At 37.3% G+C, this 16,636-nt stretch overlaps 1 protein-coding gene across 1 annotated transcript in view; it reads right to left on the reverse strand.

Annotated features, from left to right (window-relative positions):
• Positions 1 to 16,636, reverse strand: part of cdh13 (cadherin 13, H-cadherin (heart)) — a 509,931-nt gene that overhangs the window by 344,198 nt on the left and 149,097 nt on the right. Inside the window, exon 3 of the mRNA XM_059334282.1 lies at positions 12,409 to 12,620. Within this exon, the coding sequence (XP_059190265.1) occupies positions 12,409 to 12,620 (212 nt within the window). The remainder of the gene's footprint in view (positions 1 to 12,408; positions 12,621 to 16,636) is intronic.

The following is a 16,636-nucleotide window of genomic DNA, read 5'->3' on the forward strand; positions in this document are numbered from 1 at the left end:
TATTTCAAATATTCAATTAGCTGGATTAATTAATACTGTGCCAAAGTGATTATACTGTACGTGTGTGTACAATCACACCTGCATATTGTGGTGTGCACTGAAAAGAAGAAAAAAAAAATCCACACACAACTGTTTTCAAAACAAGCTCATTATAAAATGTAGTCATGCAAAACTTCCCCTATTTAACCTAATTGCACAAACACTGTGCACAATAAATGTACAAATTGTATTCATATTACATGGTTCAGGAATTAGAGCACATTATTGTTTTGTATGCAATGTCATGTTGTTATGGGAGAAATGTTCCTAATATATCCGTTTATGGTAAATGAGTAAAAAACAGGGGGGAAGTAATCTGTATCTAGAAACTTTAGTCCTTTTTCACCATAAATATAATATTCTATTTGTTTTTATCAGTTTTCCCACTTTTTCATGAAACCCATTTTTGAAATAATGTCTTTTTTGTCTTCTGCTGACCTAAAAAAGTCATGCATGTGATGATCCATGTTTCTGTTGACTTCCGTCACAGTCAGACTTCCCTCTTAACTGAAGCTGGTACAGCACCCAGTGGGGAGGCTTTTAACTAAATCTAAGAGACCTGAACGTCATTTTCATAATCTAATTTTAGCTTTTCTTCTTCACTTGTCATCTAATTTTATGATTTATTAAAAAAAATGTAAGAATACTACTTGATGCAGCTGTTTTACATATGTTAACATTGTGAAACAGTTGCGGTTTCTTTATTTCGGTAAAGGTTGAGGCAAAAACAGTACATGATTAGGCTTAGAAAAAGTTTAAAAGAATGGTAAGAAAAAAGCTAATTGCAGAAAGTGAGATAGTGACCTTGGTTCAAATAATAGTTTGGTTTTTAATACAGGACACGAACAGTGGTCTCCGAGGTGGGAACCACCAGTAGTGGAAAACATATTCAGATCCCTTAAAATAATATTAATATCACACTGTGAAATTTCTCCACTACAAGTAAATGTCTTAGAATTAAACTTGAGTAAAAGTATCAGCATCAAAATGTACTTAGAGTGTCAAAAGTAAAAGTACTCGATATGCATAATGGAATATTCAAGTTGTTTTATATAAGTATATTTCAAAAAACTGGAAAAATTGGGGTGTTCTAAAACTTTTGACCGGTAGTGTATAACTAAATAGTGCAGACATGCAAAATCAAATTTCAAATAAAAAACACATCAGTGTCATTCATTTATTAAATAAAAATGAAATAAAAATCGTATGCCTCTTTTTATATTTGCATCCTTCTGATTTAAATATCAAAATAAAGTTTTTCAACAGGTTAATACATTTAAAAATAAAATAACAATAATAAATCTAGTATTAGCGGTAAATGTGCCGTGTAATACCGGCGGGTCAGCTTTTATAGTACAATAATAATATAATAATTGGTAACACTTTACAATAACCATCATTTATAGATGGTAACCAGATTATCAGTTTATTAATGTTTAATCATCATTTATAAACCGTATATAGGCCTTTTAGAATGGTAAATACATAATTTATTAATGTTTAATTGACTAAATCATTCATAAAAAGCTAATAGATGGTATATTAATGTAAGTTTATAGTTAATTTACCATCAACAAACAATTCAATTATAATTAATAATTTATTAATAGTTTTAGTTGCACTCCTTATACCATTTTAACCCCATATTAAGTGTGTTAATGATTTTGAAATTACTCATATTCACCTTTAATAAATTGGTTGAAAACATTTAACGATTAAATATGTATAGCACTTTGTAAATGTTAATAATTGGTATATAAACCATCTATAAACATTACTTAGTTGGTTATTGTAAGTGTTACCTAATAATTTGGTATTGACTCGGGGGCCAAATAAAATTACACTGCGGGCCAAATTTGGCCCGCGGGCCAGAGTTTGACACCCCTGGTGTAGATTATTGATGCAGATTACTGACACTTAAAGACGTCTTAGCCTTTGAAAAAGGCACTGAACATTTTGGAATGTCCTGGCAAAAGTGTAAGACTTGTAAACGGGTCCACTGTGGGTTTCACATATGCTTCACACATGCTCTGAGTCAGTCTGGTGCAATGCTCTCTTGAATATAAGAATACATTGGAACCAATTAAACTTTGATGAATGCCCAAATGTGCAGATATTTCTTATGTTTTTGATCATTATTAATGCATGAGGTCACATGGAAAGGGAGGAGGAGAGGAAACACTTCTCTGCAGGGCAACATAAACAGCTGTAATGTTTTTGTACCAGGGTTTGGAGCATGAAGTATTACACTGGCCAGTTCCAATTATATGGAAATGTGGCCAGTAAGCCTGCACCCCAGCACTGAGCTTTGTTTCTCTCTAAATGTGTCCTTTTGTTTGTGTAATCTACAGAAATGTGTTTCTGTAACCAGTAAATTGGCTGCCTTATAAAACTCTGCACCTGAATAAACACCATTGTCCCTCACTCATATCCTCCATATGCCTCAGTTCCCCCTCTGTTTAGTCCAAATACACTAAGTTGATTAGGAAAAGTTTCCAGGGGCTGCAGGTACAGTTGGTGTTTCCCTCGTTCTCTCAGAGATCATCTGTCTTCCTGCTGCAGTGCTCAGCGTCATGCTGCTACAATCCCTCCAGCCCAGAGTTTAATGAATGTCTCCATCCCTTTCAGGATGAAGTAGCTCTCATTTGTTTGTGCCTCACCATTGTTTATTTGGTTAGCTAGTCCATGGGTGGTTACCATGGCAAGTCATTGAGGATATAAGTCAATTCATATTTTGGCTGGAAGTGAAGTTTCTCCAGACAAGTGTGATTGTAGTCTTCCATTGTGTGTGTGTGTGTGTGTGTGTGTGTGTGCTTTCTAGGTGACATTATCATGCATGGCATTCATTTTTTTTAATGGGAAAGAAGAAGTTAATTTGTTGAGTAAAGGTTCTAGATCAGCCCACCTCTTTAGTTCTGATATGTGTATGCTGTGTGTGTCTGGTTGTGTGTGTTTCTAGCAGTATAGGACATTAACCCCGCCCCATCCATGTTAGCAGATGGGACATGAGCCAAACAAAAAAGTGAGGATTATTTTTCATCTTAGGTAGGTCTTGTTTGGTTTTAATGAGTTATTTAATGGTTTAAAAAAGGAGCGAGACATCATGATTGACAGCTGTGATTGACTTGTGATTGGTCGAGCAGGTGTATGGGTTGGTCCTCAGTATCATAGCTCCAACTACTGATCACTAGTGCAGATCTTGGCTGCAAATGTTCAAGAGGACAGTGCCCGCTTCCAGGGTATTCTGGTTTCATATTCGTACAGTGGGAGGTAGTGGGCATAGGCCGTTTACAGTCTATGATCTCTTTTATGAAGTGTTTTAACAGTGGAGATGCACCAAATTTGGCATATCTATCTATAAAACCAAGAAGGTGTGCATCCTCGATTTTGAAGATTTTTGAATTCATTTTTCAAAATATCATTATTTACGTAGGATGTGTTGCGACATTGCGCAGTTTCCGATCGGACGCCTTTTAGGGGAGCTCCGCCCCATTGTGTGATAGGCCTACATCCTACAGGCACTGCACTAGTGCAACAAATACAATGGCAAAATGTGCCGGAACTCAAAACGCTCTGATTATAAATGGGTTAGCTCTGGCCAATGAGCAGTGCTTGGTTTTGGCTTGACTGTTTACAAGCAGCCGGGTCACAGACTTTCTCATTTTACAGATGAACACCACAATAAAATATATTTCTGAAAACATTTGAGGTGGAAATGGCAACACAGTTACAGAATCTTGATTCATATTTCACTCACTGAGCAGTATCCATCATGCAGTGCACAGCTGGATCTCCAGCTCTCCACAGAAGTCAACAGATCCTATTAATTTTTCTAGATCTAGTGGATCTCTACCATAAAAATGATGCTTGTGTAGCTGTACATTCTTGGTCCTGTTTCAATTTATAATTAAGCATAATTAAGGGTGAAGAAATGGAGTCACATAGTAAAGGGGAATGCTGGTTTATTTCAACGTATTTGATGTACTGTTTTTTGTAGGTTTGACCATCATTTCCATGGGTTACAGTAACATTGTGTTGACTGAAGTGGTTGTTGAAATCTGGGAACATCGTGACATGGTAACAATGGAGTCTGGCAGAGAAGAAAGAGGATCAGAGACACTGTGAACAAGATACAATGTTGTTATTACCAAGAAAGATATCCAGTAATACAAAAATAAGACCCAGGTTGCATTTGAACATAGTTGTCCTTCAGGAGGTGGTACAACATGTTCCTTTGTGACAAAAAATGTTGATGGCTAGAGCATACAGCAAATTATTACCAAAGTTTAAAGCACATTCTGTCCTTCCTTAAAGTTCTGCAGAGAGATGCCATCGAGCTGTATCAGGGGAACTTGATTAAGTATTTTATCTTTCCTATGGACAAAAGCTTTAATGTCTCTGTCTCTCCTAAAGTAGATTTACTTAACTGTTAATTGCAGAGCGAACACAGTCACAAAGTGCACGAATTAGGCAAAGAGTAGAGAGAGAAACAAAGATGAAGAAGAGATAGTTTGAGGGAGTCAGGCAGAGACATCCTAAAACTAAAAGAATAATATAAGAGAGAGGAGAATCCTCCAGTGAGGCAGGGGGGTTAAAAGCTCTCATTATTTCACTATCAATTAATCTGCTGAATCTCCTCAAGCTCTGGGACTCATATCATCAGAAAATCTATTGTCCTTTTCTCTGTCCATATCCTGTAGCCCCCCCTCCCCAATACTCCCCCGCCTCTGCACCGTCTCAAGTGGCCCATCAAACAGTTCAGAGCTGCAGCAGCTTCTAAAGAATCGGTAACTAACTCATGGCATATTTAAAAGCTTGTTTCAATAAACCAGGGGTTTGACTTGTGCAATGACTCTGCTGACAACACTGGCTGCACTGGGACGCTGAGCTCTAAATCTCTTATCTGAAATAGTCAAGCTGCCTTGATACTTCTTGCCTGCTTTCAATTATTTTTTTTTACCACAGAGTAGTTTTCTTTTTGGAAATTGTGTTTTAGTAATGAAATATCTTTGTTATGCTCCTGTCAAAGTTAGATTTTGTATTTGCCCAAACCTCCCTTTGTTCCCTCTCTAACGCAGAGCGGAAACGTTCCATGGTGAATTTATTGGCATAACTAATGTTATCGTGGCAGGAAACATTGGCTGGTGATAATTGATAAGTGCTGTGAGCGAAGGTGGAGAGAATCAGTTTTTAATTCCTCTGCGCGAGCTGTTGCTGCAACACAGGCCCGAAGGGAGAAAGGCAGCTGATGAATGATTCCTATTATGAGCAAAACTCTCAATTCAAAGAGTAATTTATTCCCCACTTTTTTGCAACCGATCAATATGTGAATTAATGGAAGAATGCATTTCAATTTTACAAATGCATGCTCCAAGATATGGACTTGTTTGTGTATATTATTCCGTGTTATTTTGGTTAGTTTCTTGTGCAGAACAACAGTTATGCAGAACATTTTCTTACCTTCAGGGGGGCATTGACAGGCACCATTCAAATGTAACAACTGATAAGAGGCAAAATAATCTGAGTCCAAAAGCCTATTTATTTTGCTTTTGTTATGTTTCATGCATTTTTGCACACTGAATGAAATGTAATATTGCATCCTGAGCAAAATCCTCATCCGGCAATGGCAAATAGATTTTCTCTAACCAAGCCTTGAATGTTCAGCAAGGCTTTCTGAGGACGACGGAGATGTGACATCTTGCAACCACAGCACAACATCTCACATTGTAGCACACAACACAAATAATCTCCCTCTCTCCGTCTGCATCCCACTCACACTATCTGTCCTTAGCTTGTTCTGTAGCTGTCATTTGGTAATTCTGTTTACTGCCTTTGTCTATTGTCTGTCTGTTTTTACATTGGCTCCTCCATCTTTTGCTGAAATGGTTTAATATATCTGCTAACTTACACATTTTATTTAGCTTTTATGCGTGGGAGCGAGTACTGGAGAGGAAACCAAACGGCTTAACGTCATGTTAATTTACAAGAGCAGCAAAGCAAACATTCATCTAATTATTGATGTGCACAATTCCATAAAGCTATGCTAATTGCAACAATACTTTGTCTCACATCGGGTGAAATATTAAAATCAGGGCATACAACATGAAAAGGTTTGGCCATGAAGATGAAAGGTGTGAAGCAAGATGATAAGATCTTCTGCCTAATGGTTTCTTGATTATTGTGATTGAAAATGATAATCAAGAAGCCCATAATTTTATGGAAGAAGTAAAGCTTCATTTTCATACCCTTTTCATTACCCTGCATGGTCGATTCTCAGGATATCACTCAAGAATCTCAGGATTACAACATCTCAATAATCCATCTTGTCAGGCTTAAGTAATGTGTTTCTGTCTGCACGAGCAGCGTTTGGACCAATTAGCGCCATGCAACTGACAGAAGGTGACGGTGATAGACAGTGATAGACAGATGGCTGACCCAATCACATGCCAAGTATTCCTTTTAAGTGCCTGCCCTTTTCCAAACTGTTTCCAATGACGCCCTCTCAGATGGTTCGGTGTAACAAACCATCTAACACAGGGGTGTCAAACTCAAATACACAGTGGGCCAAAATTTAAAACTTGGACAAAGTCGCGGGCCAACATTGATATTTATTGAAAAAATTGACCTAAACAAGTTCAAACGAAACGGAACAAACAAAGCTTGATATAACTTAATATTGCAAACATGCAAAATCGAATATCAAATAAAACAAACAAACACATCAATGGCATTCATTTCTTAAATAAAATTTAAATAAAAAATCGTATGTCCCTTTATTTTATATGCGGCCTTCTTTAAATTAAAATTTAACAGTAATCTTTTTCCACAGGCTAAATATGAATGTGAGAATAAAATAACAATAATAAACCAAATGACTAATAATAATATCCTTCAATGAATGTGCAACCATTCAAGCCTTGGACTAGCAAGAAAAAGTGCATAAAGACAACTTTAATTGTTGCTCAGTTTGCTACACACTGATCTACTGTGTTCAAGCCAAAACACCAGCAGAGCATTCTGGGATTTGTAGTATTATTTGCGCTGTATAATACCGGCGGGCCAGCTCTGGTTGTCATTTGGTATTTCCTCGCGGGCCGAATATAATTATACTGCGGGCCAAATTTGGCCCACGGGCCAGAGTTTGACACCTCTGATCTAACGCATCAGTTTGCCCATTAACTATTGCCAAACACAGTGTGACTTGGGGTGGTCAGGCTCTGATTTGAGACAAAAAACAACCTCATGTTTAACCCATAAGAACCCAGACGCAGATATCCTTTTATGAAAATTATGGAGGATATACCTCAGACCAAGTGGACCACATGAAACACATTTATGATGTTTTTTAAAAAAAATACTACCCCTAAATGTCAAAGATTTGTGATGTGACATATATGTTACAATGGCCGTTTATGGTATTTATTTTTATAGTATTTCTTATTTTAAAATTATTAATTCTGCTTACAGAAACACAAATTTGCCTTTTTGTTTGCACCTCCATAACATTTATCAAAATTGTGACTTTAATTTATTCAGGAAATTTGCTCATAACAAGTTAAATGCAATACAGGACACCCCATTAACAGTTTAGAATTGTTAAATGGGTTTAAATTTAGCCACGTAACAAAAAATAAACTTTTTGAAATTTGCTACTTTTTCACATTTCTGTTTCCAGTCACAGCCACATTTTGGAGAAGTCACTTCCTGTCACAGTCACATGACCACCACACTAGGGTGTTGAGTATTCATCATTTAGGGATTTAATGAGTTAAGGTGAAGCATAAAGCTGAATATGGGAGATTCTAGAAGATTTAAAGTGTTTGTTACACGGGTGTCACCATGGGTTCTTATGGGTTAATTTTTACAAGACCTTGAAACACCCCATTAGTACATTTTCTTCTTTCTCTAGTGGCTGTGACAATTATGAAGGACGCCAAGGTGGAAGTTAGTGTGGAGGCAAAATGGGAAGTGAGGCTAGGAAGTATGAAGAATTATAAGTGATAGAGAGCAAATAAGTACATTTACTCAAGTACAAATTTGAGGTAGTTGTACTTTACTTGAGTATTTCCATTTTATGTAACTTTATACTTCTACTCCACTACAATTAGCTGACAGCTTTAGTTACTTTTTAGGTCGAGGATTTAACATAAAAACAATTTAAAGTGATTCGACATTTTTTTCTAAACCTCATGACAGAACATTTATTAGTTAAAGCCTTACCCTGAGAAGAAAAAATGGATGCATTTATATACACTACCGGTCAAAAGTTTTAGAACACCCCAATTTTTCCAGTTTTTTATTGAAATTCAAGCAGTTCAAGTCAAATAAACAGCTCTAAAGGGTACAAAGGTAAGTGGTGAACTGCCAGAGGTAAATAAAAAAAGGTAAGCTTAACCAAAACTGAAAAATAATGTACATTTCAGAATTATACAAGTAGGCCTTTTTCAGGGAACAAGAAATGGGTTAACAACTTAACTCTATGGAGTCTTGGGCTATTTTGTCCATTTTTTTATTCTTTTCATGTCTTTTTTTGTCATTTTGTGTCTTTTTTTGGGTCATTTTGTGTCTTTTTTTGGTCATTTTGTGTCTTTTTTTAGTCCTTTAGTCCAACATAAAATGTGATTTTGAATCTTTTTTTTACTTTCAAAACACTATCATGCTCAATAAAGAATTTTAAATGTTGCAAATGTGCATTAATTTCAGAGTACACTGAGACATTAAACTGCATCATTTTGAATTAAATTCTGGAAAAGTTGGTGTGTTCTAAAACTTTTGACCAGTAGTGTATATTGTATTTTTATAAGCGTTGCTGGTTCCATATTTAATGTTAAAGCAAAACATGTTTGGTATATATTAAAAGGTTTATTTGTTCAATGTTGGCCCGCGGTTTTATTCAAGTTTTAAATTTTGGCCCATTGTGTATTTGAGTTTGACACCCCTGCTCTACTCTGTCTATCATCAGACATTAACTCCATCAGCCTGTGGACACACTTAGTGTTGGCTCGGTTGTTGCTGCCATCTGCAACCGCACTAGAAACTCACACATCTCTGGTGATGGCAGTGATATGCTCATAGGTTTGGCAGAGCACAGCAGCAGCTGTTCTCCTGGCCTCCTCCAGCGGCTTTCACATGCTTCTCTTTAGTAAATCAAAACCCTTTCTTTTAACTTCTTATAGTTCTCTTGGTGGACAGAACATCAATCACCTCGCTGCTCTCCCACTACTCTGTCATCTTTACTGACGCTGTAATGCCTCTGCTTGCTTTAAAATAAAAGGCTATTGTTCTTTAAATGACACACAGTATCACTTTAATACCTGCATCACTTAAGCTATTTTTCACTTTCTTTAAATGTCCATTTGGTTTCAAAGATTATGGATGTGGGTGTTTCTAAACTGCCTAATATGGCATCTCTTTGGTGCTGCAATTATGCTAATTGATGATAATTGAGGTTGCATGAGTGTGTCTCACATTTATGAGTGAATAGAATTCATCAGCATGTGCATGAACATGACTGACAATGTATGCCTCTGATCATTTAATACATTTGGTTCTCAATGGTATAATTGGCAATAACAGTCACTAATGTATAATTGTATTGTCGTTGTTTACATCTCCAAGCAAGATCGAACCATCGTGTCTCTTTATTTAACGGAAGAGTTTTTCAAACTATACTTTTTTATACTTTCCATTATTGATACCACATCTGAAGCTATCTACTGGGGGATTTAGCTGGCTTGGGAGTTTTTCACCACTATGGGTTCAGCTCAGGACATAGGGACTGTGTGAAGTTATAAGACTTTGCTGAAGGCTTAAGGAGTGATGGCACATGGGCACAAATTACTTACAGTCCTTCAATCTTACACATCTGTCTGCCACAATGTGTGTTCCAACAACTGGAGATTAATCCTCATCACTAATGTGATAAACATGATATATAGCCTAATTAATACCTGAATTAGCACAAAGGGCAAAAGGAGCAAACTCTCAGTAATTAACAGTGGGTGAAATTGCACACAAGCTGAATAAATCACTCATCACAATTACTGAGTGTGTATCATGTGGACTTCCATACAGATTAATACTTTCTCATCATAGCTAATATGACAATATTAACTGCTGCTCAACTTGTACTTTAAAGCGTATTTCTCTTGCAAAACTGTATATATTTACATACATGTATATTATTTGTATATTTGCACATACTATTCCTTTTTCTATCATTTTTTTTAAATTATATTTCTCTTACTTCTTTCTTCTCAGCAAAGTAAGATTTTCATTGAGCAAGGAAATGTGTTTCTATTGTGTATATTACACTAAACTTTGAATTGAATTGGTTAAAGTATTTAATTGGGTAAAATCCAGTTGAAGCAACTGACTATGGAGAGTATGTTGTATTAACTGGTTCTTTAAAGCAGCTATTCTCAACCTTGGGGTCGGGACCCCAATTGGGGTTGCAAGATGATTTCTGGGGGTCGCCAAATCATTTAGGAAGTCAGCTCTGTCTCCACTGTGTTAAAGTGTTCATGTGTCAATGTGTTTTAGTCTTTTTGGTCACTTAATGTCTTTTTTTGATAATTTTGTGTCTTTTTTAGTCATTTTGTGTCTTTTTTTGGTCATTTTGTTTCTTTTTTGGGTGATCTGAACTGTGCGTGTGAGATTGTGTTCAGTGAGCGGGGGTCGCAGACAACATGCATATTAAATTGGGGGTCACGACTCAAAAAGGTTGAGAACTACTGCTTTAAAGGAACTCCCAGGGACTAGAAAACGTGGATGTTTGAAACACATGGCCCGTTTACTTCAATTCATCAAGACATTTAGCTGTTAATTGTGTTCTTTGTTCACTGGCATGTGAGGAATTTTCTTCATGATTTCAAGGTAACATGGAGTTATTGATGTATAAATGGTCACTTTTGGAGAAAACAGTGCTCTCGTTGAGTCTTTCTAGTTGCCACCAGCACAAAAAAGCTAGTCTAGCTTGTATCAAATCCACCTACCAGCACTTTTAAAGGTCACTAATTAACAATTTGCAGATTCCGTGCAGAAACCAATTTTGTGAAGATGACACCATGTGGCATTGCTACAACCCAAACTGCCAAGTTCCTCTTTGGCTGGATGCAGCAATTTCTCTGAGTTGATTGCCATGAGTGTGCCAGGCAACCAGTGGAGACAGGGGAAGTCATTGCAATGAAATCAGACATAACCCCCCACAACACTGCAATCATATTAGCACTACAAAATGGATCAAAAGAAAAGAAAAGAAACAAGTTACAACATGAGAGGTGCTGGTAGATTTTGGAACTTCGCATGCAATTGCTATCAATCTTGTCATCTTGGCAAGAAATATAAACATAAAATATCAAACTAAAGAGCAGCTCATAAATCCTCTTATTCACCAAGGGGCATTGTTATTTAATCACTGCTATATTATGTCAGGTTATACTACATTATAGTAAGAAACCTTTTCAATCTTTAATGAACCTTTTATATTTTGATTAAGTGTAAATAAAGAAGCTGACAACTGGCAGTGGGTTCTCACAATAGTTGATCTTGTTTAGGTTACATACGCGCCTGTTACAACACACACACACAAACACACACACACACACACACACACACACACACACACACACACACACACTGGTTTTCATATATCATGGGGACTCCAGTTTTAATCATCGCTTGTGGGGACCACCCTTTCTAGAGGTTGTAGAGAGCTGAAAAAAATTGAGTAAACTTGCCACAGCTTAGTTGGCCTATACACGCCTTGCTGACTAATGGGGACCTACTTTTACGTAAAACAATGAAAACTAGATACTTTTCTAAGAAGCCAATTCTATAATTGTGGAATTTGCAAAAATAGTAAAACTTCAATTCAAACCTTGAAGTAATCACCAACACACACACACAAACTGGTTTTCATTTATCATGGGGACTCCAGTTTTAATCATCACTTGTGGGGACCACCCTTTCTAGAGGTTGTAGAGAGCTGAAAAAAAATGAGTAAACTTGCCATAGCTCAGTTAGCCTATACACGCTTTCAAACCTCTGAAATGATGAAGTGATGTTTTAATCACGCTTCATGGGGACATCCGGAAAAAACAGTAAACATGCTTTCAGGGTACATCATTTACATGAATCAGCATATTTCACACAGATTATTTGCTGACTAATGGGGACCTACTTTTACATAAAACAATGAAAATTAGATACTTTTCTAAGAAGCCAATTCTATAATTGTGGAATTTGCAAAAATAGTAAAACTTCAATTCAAACCTTGAAGTAATCACAAACACACACACACACACACACACACAAACACGCACACACACACACACACACACACACACACTAGCAGCAACTGTTACTGACCCTGAGAGTGTGCGGCGACTGAACCGGCAGTCCAGTGACTTCCACCTGTGCCATGTCATCTGCATGTGGACTGAGCCCGTGGATGATCAGGACCGTCGGGCTGTACAGAACATCTCGCTGAGGAACCAGGTTCAGATCTCCGTCCACGTGGAAGCAAGGGTCCGACACCTCAAACTTCACATCCTCGTTTCCCGCACAGTCATCAAACTCAACTGGAAGAAGCACACGGAAAGGGTTTTTGTTACGCCTTTTGCTCCGAACGCATTAAAAACAACAGAAATGAGCCATTTCAAATGCAGTCACTGAGTTATATACTGCACTGAAAAGAAGAGAACTTGAGGGGTTAGCAAACGATCCACAAAAACAAGTAATTCTCAGATATAAACGGATGCCCTGCAGATAAACAGATACCCTGAGGAAAGACGAGGATGTTCTGAAAGGCTCTGTCAGCTCGGCTACAATAAAAGTCAGTGATCTCTATTCTCACAAGCCTGCTGCAATATTTATGACCCATTGCATTGTGGACGTATTAATGTGTCTGACTTGCGTTTTGAAGGGCCGTTGCATTAATTACAGAGAATGCTGTGGCACCAGGCAAGACCAGATGAGGAAGGATTTAAGGTTCAGGAGGAGAAAAGAGTCACCTTTGTCACGTGCATGTGACGCGTGCACACGTCTTGTCTGACTGAGGGAGATACCGCCAAGGACTCTAGCAGACTTTATCCCTTCTGATCATGTTCATCCTCTCTTTATCTCTCTCACACACTCCCCTTGGTGTCGCGACATGATCCCCATGTCCTCCCCCACCCTCAGCCCTGACAACCCTCCCCTCCCTGCTCCTTCACCTCCTCCGTGCCTCGGCCTCCCATGATGCCTCCTGCTGCTGTGGATCATTGAGGGAGGGGCAGCGGCGGAAGTCTGTGTGCGTGGATGTTTACACGTGTTGTTGATCAGTAAAGCAGGTGCAACATGAATCACATGGTGGTGTTCAACTCTCAGCGTGGGGCTGAAAGTGCAGGGAAATGTCAAGCCTCAGACATATGGCGGCTTATATAAGTCTTCATTAGTTCTTTGATGCTCAGGATATTCCATATGACATGATGTGATTATTATTGCAGCCACGATTCTCAACTGATATGAGGTCTCTTACCAGCAAAGACTAGCAGCTAGATCATTGCAAGAATAAGGAAGGATCTAGATTGAAAATATTATGTATCTCCACTTCACTGAGACAAGAACAGGGCTGTCAGGACAATGCCCTACATGACTCATCAATTATGGATGTCATGCTTTCAGTTTAACATAACACAGAAAGCTCTTCGCAAGCTCAAAACCAGCAGAAGGAAACCTTTCACAAAAATATCTGGAACTTTCTGATCCCTGTGTTATGTTCACACTGGGAGTCCATCTTCCTGAAGAAGTAAAAGGTTAAGATTTGATCCCATATTAATAAAGTTTCTCATAGCAGCTTGTGGATCAGTGGTAATGAAAAAGCACAGCTTCCATCTCCACTGCGAAGGCTGAATCAGCTCATTAAAAGTGGAAACCAACATGCTGTAGCTGCCTTGATGTCGGGCTGTTGAATCTTCACTAACTTATAAATAAAATCAGTTAGCATCTGATTCAGTTTAGCTTCAATATCAATAATGACAGAGTTCCAATTTAGGGAGCCAGCATATGATTGAGGGTCACATAAAAACTGCAGTCACAAGATGTCCACCAAAATGACCAATTTAATAAAACAGCATTAGCATTGATGACAGAGAATACATGCAACAAAGTAGACACTGACAGACGTGACAGATGCATGTTTGGCTATTGTAAGCTATTGAAAGTGACTGAAACGGACCTCTTATTATTAAAGATATAATCCCAGGCCACACAAAATGTGTCTGAGGGCCATCATTGGCTGGTGGGCCACACTTTGAGCAACTTTGCTATAATCAATCAATAATAGAAGGTGGCATTTGCAAATTCTATAAATAATTATGTTTTTTTCTTATACATTTTTCTCTATTCTCTATTATTTCTCTACAGTTGTTGTTGGTGGAGTCTGCTTTTTCCTTGTGGGTTTCAAATAACCTATCTCCATAGTTGCTCGTAAAGTTGGAATAATTTTATTTTCAGACAAATCCTCAGTTAATTGTGGTTTCATTTTCATTTCAAGTTATTGCTAATGCCAACCCTATATTTACCAGTGCTATTCTTAAAAGCACTGAACTAAAGTAACACCAGAAAGCTTTGATTTTGAAGAAGCCACAGGTAATTGCTTTTCAAAAATGCAACAACAAATAATAAAAAGTAATTTTCTGCATTTCTTGACTTCAGATTTGTTTTGAAGTATTGCAGGGAGTAATGAAACAAGATGGAGCAGCCACAGTGAGCTGTTAGATGAAGAGTTTCAGGTGTCAGGCTGCACATTTCCAACTATCAGCAAAATAATAAAATGGACTGTGCCCTGCCGCAGTGTGCAGTATGAAATCTGATGGTGTGCTGAAAAAAGTAAATTATTAAGGGAATTTTCGTAGTTTCCTTCAAACAACCCGAGTGTGTTTAGCTGTCTTATACACAGACACAGCAGTTGCTCTCTGGTTGAATTTCTGACAAAGTCACTGCTTAAGGACAAAGTGTTGGCCACAGCATTCTGGAGATGTAACGTTAAACTGCACACACAGTATTTTATGTTTTACAAAGCGTCTGCACTGTGGTTGCTTCTATAACTTGTTTTGCAGGTTTTTGTTAATGCTAAGGTATATCCATCAAAGTCAACTTTATTGTCATTTTCCATACGTACAAGACACACAGAGATTGAAATAATGTTTCTCACAGTCCCACGGTGTGTAAGAAAAGAAAAAAAAGATAAACAAAATAACAATAAGAGCAGCAAATGTACAAAATATACAGTAAAACAGAAAAAAACCCAACAACAATAAAATTTAAACATTGCTATATTTAAAATAGAAAGTCCTCATGGATTGTCACATAATTTATAAAGTGCATGTATGCATTATGTGTGTTTATGGTACTCTTGTATATGTATGAGCATGTATATGTGTGTTTTTTAATGTGCAAACAAATAAAGATGATATCCATGATAACTGCCACTAATAAAGTCATTATTGACAAGGTTACCTGGCATTGTAACAAACACTAACTGCATTTGGACAGAAAACTTTATTAGTTTACTTGAAATTGTATCTCATCATCTCTTCATTCCAGGAAATATGTGTTGACTAAGAAGTAAAACCCTCACTATAATTAAGCCTTAATAACTGCTAGTCCTAATGCATACAGATTAGCACACCGTAGGGGACAGACAATGGAAAAACCCCACATATTGTTCCACTGCTGAGAATGCTGTAACTTTTATTCTTCATGTTTCTTATTCAAAGCAGATGCAGTGGAATTGGGAAGACTCAGCCACCTACAGTGGCGAGAAAAAGTATGTGAACCCCTTGAAATGTCACAGTTTTCTGCATTAATTTGAACAAAAATTAAATCTGATCTACATCTAAGTCCTAAGTATAGACAAACACAATGTGTTAAACCTAATACCACACAAACATTTATAATATGTCATGTCATGTCTTTATTTAACACATCCATTAAACATTCACAGTGCTGGTGGACCCTTGGATTTAATAACTGGTCGAACCTCCTTTGGTGGCAGCAACCTCAAGCAAGGGAGGTGCTTCTTTTGAAAAGCAAACTCAAAAAGTTTGAGAGTATTTTTTACTGGTAAAAGTATCTCTACACCTCACTTAAATCTTGTTTCATTGATTGGAGTCCAGGTTTGCCAACTCCTGACTCCAATTAGCTGTTGATGCAGTAATTAGGGTTCACTTAGTTTTTCCACCAGCACTATGAATGTTTCATGGATACAAAAACATGAAATATTGTAATTATTTGTGGTATTAGGTTGAGCATATTGTAATTGTCTATACTTGGAACTTCAGAGATCACATTTTATGACAAATTAATGCAGAAAACCAGTTATTTCAAAGGGTTCACATACTTTTTCTTGCTTCTCTTACACCTTCCCCACCATTTTACCTTGCAGGAACCAAAGCTGCATGTCTGACTTAAACTCATCAATCTGTACACGTCTGTCTTCCTTTGCAAAATCCATGGATAGTGCTGCCAGACTATAAAATCAATAGGCTGAAGTCTATCAAAGCACTCATTTAGTACATTTAACCTTTGTGACTGTTTAGTCTAGTTTCTTTTA

The sequence above is a fragment of the Centropristis striata genome, chromosome 6, assembly GCF_030273125.1.
Source record: "Centropristis striata isolate RG_2023a ecotype Rhode Island chromosome 6, C.striata_1.0, whole genome shotgun sequence".
Classification (NCBI taxonomy): Eukaryota; Metazoa; Chordata; class Actinopteri; order Perciformes; family Serranidae; genus Centropristis; species Centropristis striata.